At 39.0% G+C, this 10,562-nt stretch overlaps 1 protein-coding gene across 1 annotated transcript in view; it reads right to left on the bottom strand.

Moving 5' to 3' along the window:
• Nucleotides 1–10,562, bottom strand: part of LOC306840405 (ALK tyrosine kinase receptor-like) — a 345,354-nt gene that overhangs the window by 14,543 nt on the left and 320,249 nt on the right. The window contains 7 exon segments of the mRNA XM_079369664.1: nucleotides 8–72; nucleotides 460–550; nucleotides 1,415–1,601; nucleotides 3,060–3,173; nucleotides 4,239–4,394; nucleotides 8,655–8,753; nucleotides 9,741–9,908. Of these exon segments, the coding sequence (XP_079225790.1) occupies nucleotides 8–72; nucleotides 460–550; nucleotides 1,415–1,601; nucleotides 3,060–3,173; nucleotides 4,239–4,394; nucleotides 8,655–8,753; nucleotides 9,741–9,908 (880 nt within the window).

The raw sequence follows: 10,562 nt of genomic DNA, 5'->3' as shown, positions 1-10,562 counted from the left end.
CTCTTACCTGATGATTAGAGCCTCCATGAGGAAGTCCAACTCGTCTTGCTCAGAGCAAACCTCAGGGAGGGTCTATTGGAGAAAGAGATTTTTAAACATGTTTTATGATTGTGTGTTGTTATAGAGCCTGGTTGACTCTAGAAATTGTGGGAACAAAGAAAGGTTCAAATATTTGTATTTCTTAGTTGTTGATCCTGCACTGTTGATCTGAGTGCTTATGTTACATGTAAGCACTCATACACAAGCACCAAGCTATCAACGCTCTAATGTTCAACAAATTTAACTCAAGTACAGGAGTATAAATATAGAGGACTTTTGTTTGTTTTTTCTTTAACACCATGATTTATCACCATAAAAAGTGTTATTAGTACAATAGTTGACGAGGTACCAAACGTTTAGAAGCTCCTGGTTTGTTTCACTTAAAATCTAACCTTTGACAAACCTGAGAGTCTAGCTCACCTTGACTGCCACTTGTAGCGGACTTGGTTCACCTGGTATCCCCACAGCCAGCCCCTCATAGACCTCACCGAAAGCACCATGACCCAGACCCCTGCAGACACACCAACACATTCATCATTCATCATCTCGTTTATATCTTAGACATAAACTTTTACACAAGGGGGCGTAAAAGAGATACATTCAAGTTTAGTTTTAAAGACTGGGGCCATTAGAAGGAGCTAAGAGTTAGACATGACATAAATATAACTGTCCCCACAATGCTCTCCTGTAAAGTAAACAATGGTTGTTTACCAAGGAGTAAGTTCACAGAGGTCAACAAACACTCAGAGCTGTATTACTCAAACAGTGTTATACAAATAAAGTTCATATCATGAGCACTGTCTGTGTAAGGTCCTGCAGCAGATGTCAATGTGATCTTTAACACCAAACCATGTTTTACATTTTCCCCTTGGAGCCCTTTCACTTTATTCACAACCTGCTGAAATCTAGATTCTGAAAAGAAAAAGAAAAACATTTATGGGTCCACAAGAACTGTTTCTTACAAAGATTAAGAAGCAGAATGATAAACTGGGTGACTATAAACACATGAAAGATGCATTAAAAATTGAAACAAGCCTTTCAAAAATAATTTCTCAGCTGCTGGGATTGCTGCAGTACATCCCCTTCACTGAGAGACTTCAAACTTAAATATTTCAGCCTTTATTCAAACAGCTACTTCTCTCACTATTCTGTATTTATGAGTCGACCTAATTGAGATAGTTTGTATTTAAGGGTTTTAATTACATTTATCGTTAACCACACTATTTGTCAAGTTTATTGATCCTGTTATTCTTGACTCAGTAATGTGACCACAGATGTAGAAATGTGGGATTAGCTCATGAATGTCTTTGTAATGATGCATGAAACGATTCATTTAAGAATGCTGGTTTTGGACCTTTTATCTCGCCTCTTTTACCTGGTGAGGGAGATGTTACGCCTTGGCACTTCTTTCAGATCATTGACTGATGCAGTCTTTCCAGCAAAGCAATAGTTGGGGTTGTAGTCGGTCATGATGGTGGAAGCGCGCAGCTTACTGAGCTTACAGTCTGGACTTTGCAGCTCCAGCTGAATAGACTGCAGCTCTGTGTGCTTGCGCCTGTACACTGGTTAGAAGAAATGATAAGGAATTGTGTTATACTACAGAGATACGACAAAATTACAACAAAAAGTTTGATCCTATCTTCTGGTAAAAATGTATAGCTTTCATCGAAAACACACAACATGGCATACAGTCATTAGTTTAATCTCTAGAAACCTTTTGACATCATTTTATATAAAAGCTAATTCCTTTGTGTCTGTGAAATATTGATTCTTGTCTTTCTTATACCATGTGTCTATAAAATATTTAAATATGTTTTGTTTGAAACCCAGACTGTAAGAAAATGTCTTGTATATAGTGTGTGAAAAAAACACTTTACGTAAACCACACATGGAGAAAAAACATGACAAGATCAGAAAAAAATCACACCTTCCTTTGTTTTGCAAACACTTTATGTAGAACATCTTTTTGTATGTACACACTATTTTCTCACACACACCACAAAACCACACTGTTGATGGAGCTGGAAGGCTGGACCAGGGCTGAGAACACATTAGTCTCAGGAAGAACTGTATGTGTGTATGCTTATGTGTGTGTTGGGGAGTTATTTATTTACCAAGTGCTGTCTAATGTATGAGGGCCGTCTGCCGCAGGCCAAGCAGCAATCCATCATTAGCACATTTCATTCATCACAGCTGTAGTCACACAACTCCTCAGCTCCTGTCTGGGCTACTGGTGTGTGCGTAGAGAGTGTAGGTGGGAGTCTGGATGTGTGTGTTTGTCCATGAGTGTGAGAGTGAGCGTGGGCGTGTGTGTGGAGGAGATGATGGCTCAATAAGTGAATATGTCTGGCTGTAAGAGCCTGAGAGCAGACGGATGTCTACGCCGGCCGTGGCGATCACTTCCCGATCTGACAACAAGCTGCTGAGGGCTGTCTGACAGGGACCAGGCCTGGCACTGCAGAACTTTGTGTGTGTTTGTGTGTTACAGTTTGAACATGAGTCTGTTGTGAGGAATGCAGTAAAGTACTTATGTAATGTGAAACTCTCAGACTTTCAACATCACATTCTGGCCCTCTATGGTCAGTATTAAGAAGTTCAACTTTCACACTCTTTCAGTTTCATTTTCTGTTTTGATCAGTGTTATTGTGTAGCGTTGCTACATTTTGGATTTGCCCTCGTTTCTCCTTCATCAGGGGTTCTTGGGAAATCCTATTCCATCAGCATCAGTGTTGTTAACAAGGCTGATGTTCCCCTGAAACACACTTTGTTTTATGATAATAAAAATCTCCTGACCCGTCAGATTTAAAATCTGATCACTGGTTAACTTAACTAAACTAATTAAATAATAGTATGTTATTGTTTTGAGTTGCACTCTTTGCAGTAGTTGGATTCTATTTAGTAATGATTTTTATCTAAACATTAAACAAGCTGGACGTCACTGAAGCTCTTGAGGACTTTGAGACTTTCTTAACCTAAAGGCTTCTTCAGTTCCACATGAGACATGTCATGTCAATACTTACTTATCATGACTCCAGACACGGCGAGCAGCAGGGCGGCGATGAGTGCTGAGGTGCCCACAGACAGACCCAGTGCCAGGTGGGAGAGAGACGGCTGGGGAGGCAGCAGGGACACCTCTGCGAGACAAGTGGAAACAACCGTGTTTCTCAGTTGTTATCTCCCTCAGAGGAGTATTAACATTCACATCGCCACTCTGATCCCCAACTTAATTAATGATGTGAAAGCGATGACACAACAGAGCTTAGGAGCAGCGACGGCTACTGAATGTCAAACCCTTTTTCAGTGTGAGAGAAGATCTCATTTTACTCGTCTGAGCTGAGGAACAAATCTGCACACCGTGAGAGACCCTATTGTAATTGTGACCTTTAATCACCTAGCATCATAGAATTATCCACCCCTTGTCATTACAGGGAACAGATTTGTAAATTATTGCGCAAGGAGACACTCCAGGTCATTAAGACAATATTGAGATGGTAATAGCCCTGTTACGTGGTGTCAAACTAGAACGTGACATCATGCCATATGAATACATTTTAGATCTACATTCATGACCTCATTATTCCGAGATTACAAACAATAATTGAGAAGGCAATTCGACATCCACAGAGGTTTGTCTACTGCTCTGTCTCACAGTTTAACCCCTAGTAGAAGGGAGATCCCTGGAGTGGAAACAGATTTCATGTCATGTTTTACAGAGCCAGGTGCATCAACATCATAATGAGACGTACTCATAATCCCCAGTAAAGTGTCATTCTACCCTAAATCCTTGACATGATAAGATAAAGAACTCTTATCTGAATGCAGCACAGAGATGAAGAACAATTCATAGAACAGGTCTCAACAGCGGCTAACACTGGTAAAGGTTTTAACATGTGGTTAATCCTTTGGATTGAAAGTTATTAAGAATGATTAAGACACTATTAAAAAAACGTTTCCTCAGATAAAGATTCAATAAAGTGCAGAGCCTCCCAGGCTTAATTACTTTAGCAGATTAACTCATTATCTATTCTTTGAGCCCACAGTCTATTACAGGTACAATTAAACACAGTTTAACTCATCTCTATAATTAGATTATTTATCCCACATATTTTTGTCTGAAAGAGAGAAATAGATTATGGTTCTTCATTACAACTAGCAAAGTAGATGTCAGATGTGTGTGTGTGTGTGTGTGTGTGTCAGACCTGTTTCGTTGATGCAGGAGACCCCATCTGGTGCCAGGATAAGGTCCTCATCACAGTAGCAGACGACTTTGTCCTTGACCTCGTGGCACTCACCGCTCTCACAGTGGCTGCAGTTCTGCACCGGACTGATGATCACCTCACCATCCCCCTCCATAGCTTCAGACATCAACACACACACACACACACACACACACACACACACACACACACACACACACACACACACACACACACACACACACACACACACACACACACACACACACACACACACACACACACACACACACACACACACACACACACACACACACACACACACACAGGGGAGAGGATACCAAAGCATTTGATTAGTCTCTCAGTAAATCTCTCTATATACTGTATCTCTGCAGTATCATCAACTAGAAAAGATCCCAAGTAAGGACTGCATCACATGTTTATACTCTCACCTCCAAGTCTTTAAGTGAAAACATGCTATTAACTAGAGGTGTTGAACCAGTGCGTGTACTTAAGATGATCTGACCTACAGTGCAGAGGTCTGTCAGAGCTGTCCTGTCTCAGTAATTCGTTTGTATGTGAAAGTTAGTACCTCTTTTTATCCAGTATGTTTTTAGTGTGTATGTGATAGTTTTAAATGCATTGTAAGCCTTTGGAGTGTACATACTTTGTATGTTAACAACAGCCTGCCCAGGGACTGCAGGTGGAAATTAGCACAAGTGCTACAACCTGGTACAATGCATCTCTCCTTTCTGAGGTTAATGTATATTGTACACTGCCCTGTTCAAATAAATAAAAAAAAAGAATAAAAAAAAAGAATCTGTCAGTCAAATCACATGTTGCTGTTAAACATGATGCTCTTACTATAAGTACATTTTGTTTCTGCACCACATCAAATCACCTACAAGAGGCCAGTATGTCCCCTTAAAGACACTTTGACTTTCCATTGGCAAACCTTTTGCACATTAGTGCAAGCTGTTGGCAGGACATTTAGATGTTTCCAGTCGACAACTTTCTTGAAGTTTCTCGTCACTTGACCATTGTTTTCGGCCATGGTATTAATTTAAAAAGATATATGTTGACACCTCAGTTATCAGTGAAAGAGTGTCAAAGTGACACCAGTCTGAACTGTTCTCTTTATGCTTTTTTGGCAGTTTGTTTCATGACCATCACTTGGCAGTATGAATGCCCTGAAAGAGATGAATGAACCCAGGGCAGCTCATCTTGTTATATGGAGAGTTGAGCGTGAGCAGATTTTCTGTCTACCTAAAACCAGATGAATTAACTGATTCTAAAGGACACAGAGTTAAAAGTGAAACAATCTGCAGGTGTCTTGGCCGGAGTGAAATCCAGCTGACTTGTTGCCCTCCACCCGCAACAACTCAGTCTCGTAAATTGTTTTAAAAACATTTTACAACCTCCATTACTTGATTTAGATATAAAGAAACCAATTATCCTAATTGTAAAATTCAGGAAGTGTCAACAAATCAATCTAACATGAATAAGTCATTGGCTGTCTGTGCTTGTGCTGTTCAGTAAGCAAAGCAAATGCACTCATTAGCCCAATCTATTTCCTCTCATCATTTTTTCATCAGCTTTAAAAGTACAAATACGTCCATCCGACCAAGAAACACAAGAAAGCTTTCAAAGGAAGAATACTAATGTCTCAAGTACAGATGTTTACTGCCATATTGATTTGGAGTTATTGTTGATCTTAAGACGCAGTCGGTAAAATTCTACTCCAACCCCCTTTAGGAGATATCTACCAAAAACACAGTTCTTCAACTAAGTAAGCTGGAGAAGTATCCCAGAATGCACTGTGAAAAAGTAGTGAACAACTAATGGTTTGTACCCAACAGTATGTACCATGATGCATTGCAGTTTAAATATTTTTGTGAGATTATGTTTAAATATTCATTATTATTATTTAATAACAAAGTAATTTATATCTGATTATTTTTAACTGTTTAAGTATCATAACAGAGATCCCTGAAACTTCTACTGTTAATGTATATTGCTGTTTTTGTTTTTCCTCAGACTGCCTTCAGCTGCATTTTTTTAGTTATTCGACAGCAATGAAGTCATTGTTGGCGGCCGGCGAGTGAATGAGTAATGTCTGAAGTGTTTTTTTAATTGAGCAAAATGATTGCCCTATGTAGTCCACTGTATATAATTTAAAATACGGTTAATAGGGAATGAGCATGTGATCTCCGATGCATCCCATATGTAACTTTACTTCAATGTCGTTCCTGTGTCTCCATTGTGTCCATTTTAATGAAAACTCTTGCTCTTTGTTTTCCCTGTATTTTGACTTGAATATGTAACCTTTGATTATTCCCAGTTGATTTCCTTGTTGTGACTCCTTTCCTCCTCTTTCCGTTGGATTTTTCATTTGGACTTTTGATGGACTGTTTGATCAATCAGAAAAAAAGTATATTTTTGTTCTAGTCTGATTTGCCTTGTGACAATGTCTGCTGTTAAACACTTACCTTGACACCTTACGTAAGCAATTTCCGGCATTAAAAATAAATACATCAGAATCAATAAATTGCGTTGCTGATGGTCTTGTTTGCTTCTCATGAAGCTGCATCAGTAATAAGCTTTGGGCATGTGAACTATGACCTAAATTGAAAGTTAACTGTCATTACTTGTGGATTTTGAATCCGAGTCTTAACAAAAAGAATGGCATGCAAATGAAGATCCTGATTTTGTCTTTCAGCAAAATGCACTCAGTAAAATGTATTATCACTCTCCTGAATAAACCAAAACACGATAAGTTTTATTCTCCAACACCCTGGTTTCGAGGCAGCCTGTTTTCAGTGTATTAGCCTGCTGTATTACCAACCCGCTGCCTCTTTCATCTTTAATAGAATGTTTTTTTATCCTTTTTGAGGTTTCAGTGCACTCAGCAGGGTTTTCATCCTCCACCTGCTGTTCTGCTTTGAGCTCCAGAACGTGCCTATGCAGTTCAAGCAGCAAAGGAATTACCTGTGTAGCCATTCGTGATTATAACGTCAACCCACGATGCTCTTACACCTGACCTTAAAATGGAAGATAATCTTTGACATGGTCAAATTACAAATGGTATGACTTGACATTTCCTCCTGTATAAAATGTCAATCATTCAGGCCTAGTGATAATTTAATGACAGGATACTTCAGGCTTTCAGGCTTAGCAAACATAACAACATTTTAAGCATGTGATCTGTTTCTCCAGTATGAAAATAATTCTTACTTGATTCATTACTCTGTAAACATTTTTTTGTAATGACATTATGTTCCTAAATTGAAGTTCCAATCTTCTTTTTTAAACAGCTTGATGCTCACTTGAGACATTATGCTCTAATTTACTGTACACTTCAATCAAAAACAAACAGCATGTTCTTTCAGCACGGCCAAGTTGTACCTAATAACTCCCTGACACAGTGACCTTTTCACACAGAGGTTGCACTAAAAAGGTGTATAATTTTTTTCAGTGAGTATGTTCTGTTTTAAATATTTTATTTTAATGTTTGGTTACTGTGGATAACTTGATTTAAAGTGTTGTCACTCTTAAAAATATCCTGAAAATGCAGCAGGATGTAATTTAGGACAAAAATCACTGAAAGTCTGTGGAAAAAATCATATTAAAGATTTGTTTTTCACAGGAAGAAATGAATTAACGTTAATGAAGAAAAGCGTGAAAAGAGTGTTAAAAGAGTGTCGCTGTTGAAGGAGGCACTTTCTCAGCAGACAGCATCACCTCGATTTAAGCTCAATGGGAAAGAGACATCAGTGCGTACTTTACTGGAGCCCATTGGAGGACCATTTGAAAAAAAAAAGCCATTCAATTTCTTTTCCCATCTTCCCCTTTTTTCCTATCTCTCCAGCAGAGAGCTAAGTGAAGAGGGACTCTAAGATGAATGTATTGATGGTCAACAGTCTTATCTGTACAGCTGAAATGTTCTGTCTGACTGTGTAGTTGTGCCTGTCAAGTTTATATGTAGAAAAAGAATGAGCAGATTGGTCAATAAATGGATACTAGACGGATTACAGAGCATCCCTCCTGTTTTTGAAGAGGTGTAATAATACATAAAATAATCTGGACATATTCCATGAAAGATAAGAAACATCAAGGCTCTCACCCTTCCATGGCGGCCAGTATCTACTTTATATTTTTAAAATGTCATGATGCATGAGGATACTCAAACAGAAGCACAGATGTGTGTTAGTTATGAGCTGTGAATACTTGTAAAAGACAAACTACAACAAACAACTTATTTACAATGTCAATATCAAAAACTGTATCCCTTATCATTGTTCATTAATAACAAACTGTAACCTACAAACATATTAATTGATGAATGCATATTTTTGAGGCCATAGATGCTGATGAATTTGTCTGTATTAGTGAGTACCTCCTAGTTTTCTGTCACATTACCTTTCAGAGGATAGAGGAATGGGTTCCCCTCTGGGCCCAGAAAGGACGTTCCATCATCACCGTCATGTTTTGGGTTGTTATCTATAGAAGTGTTACCACCTAAAAAAACAGTAGAAATAAATAGTCTACAAGAGGTATATACTGTATATTGTGAGAACCAAACAATAACATAATCACATACATCAACAGTTTTAAAATTATACAAGCCCAGTCAAATCTTCTTTGTTTTTATTTTCTTTCCTGTAGAGGCCTTTGTGTTTTTTATTACACATTCTTTTTGTTTTTTAAACACACGTGTTTCCCACTGTATTCTGATTGGACACTAATTTGTATCATTCTTACCAATCAATTTGGTTAGTTATGTAAATGTTAATGATATACACGTAATACAAGGAGAGAAAGGGGTAATTTTTTTCTACAGTTTTTGTGTGGTCTGATTAAAAGTGAGTATGTGGGGCACTTACATTTAGGACCACATGTGCCGCGCATGTGGTCCTAAATGTGGGCGGCCCAGGTTCAAATCCAAACTGTGGCTCCTTTCCTACATGTTGGTCCCCACTCTCTCTCTCTCTCTGTCTGTCCACTGTCCTATCTCTCCAGTGAAGGTACATAAGGCCCAAATATAAATCTTTGAAAAAAAAAATTAAAAGGGACTGTGTGTTGTGAGGGACAGCTCATGCATCTTTTGATGGTTCACCAAACAGTCAGCTGCTCATGCTTCAAAATACGACCCTGTTCAAACCCACTTTTATCACATAAAACACTTACATTAGTTGTTTAACTTGTGCATACCTGGATTCTGCTTAGCAAACAATGGTCATTCTCATAAAGCTAAAGTTATTTTCACACTTAAACGTATATATTTCAATACAATAAAAAGCACATGAGTTCCATGTCCAAAAAACATGAATGGTTAAACTGTTGTAAGCAAGCTTTAAAGTCTAACAGGGCGTTGCATTTTACTGATTGCTGGCTCAACAGAGTGGTAAACACACACGCCACTTTTGCTCCACATCAAAACAATTTATCTATTATAGTTTATCTGGTTTCTTTAAAAAACACAAAGGGTGTCTCTCTTGGACTGACCTCTATAGCCTCCACCGCCGCCCCCAGATATGCAGCCACCACCACCACCCCCGAATCCACCGTGGGTCTGCCAGAACTTCTGACAGGCCTGCCCCCCCTGGCCTCCCAGTACCAGCGGTCTACCGCCCTGACTGACAGGAGCAGTGTCATTCCAACCTCCGCCTCCACCTGTCAACAAACAAAACACATCCTTGATATGACGGGGTGTAATGTGCTGTGTGGTGAATCAGTGTGTCTCTGGCAGAGAGAGAGGCAGAGGGAGCAGCTTCTTAAATGGATCAAAGTGATGGGAAAAAAGGTGCCAAACTGCAGAAATGTTGTTTGTGAGAACCAAACTGGTTAGAGCCAGTACCACAGAAACCTGATAATCTCTTTACAAGAGGCCTGGTAACAGAAGATTACAGTTACAGCTAATACAATTTGAACATATCCCTCCTATATCCCCAAAGCTGGCCAATTTAAATTTTCCCTTCGTTTTCAGCCTCCTCCTCTGAAGCCTGAGAGCTACAAACAAATGGATAAAAAAAAATCTCACCTAACTAGCTACAACCGCCCCTCAAGACATGATGCATATTTCATTTTTCATTCACAGAGTTTCCTCAAAAGTAAACCTCTAGCTTTGTGAAGATGCTAAAATCAATATCTTGTGTTTTTTCGAGGCTTTTCGTCAACTCTCAGGACATGAATAATGGAAGCTGCACTGAGCATTGGCGTAACATTAAGCTAAAGGGAAAGCGCACATAGATCTGCCCACAAGTTATCAGGGACAAAGTGCACCGTATGAATAATCATGGCCAGGTCCACACTGTGGTTTTAGAAAAT

The sequence above is a fragment of the Symphodus melops genome, assembly GCF_947650265.1.
Source record: "Symphodus melops genome assembly, chromosome: 19".
Taxonomy (NCBI): domain Eukaryota; kingdom Metazoa; phylum Chordata; class Actinopteri; order Labriformes; family Labridae; genus Symphodus; species Symphodus melops.
Note: the sequence above shows the minus strand (reverse complement) of the source record. Positions and strands in the feature narration are given on the sequence as shown.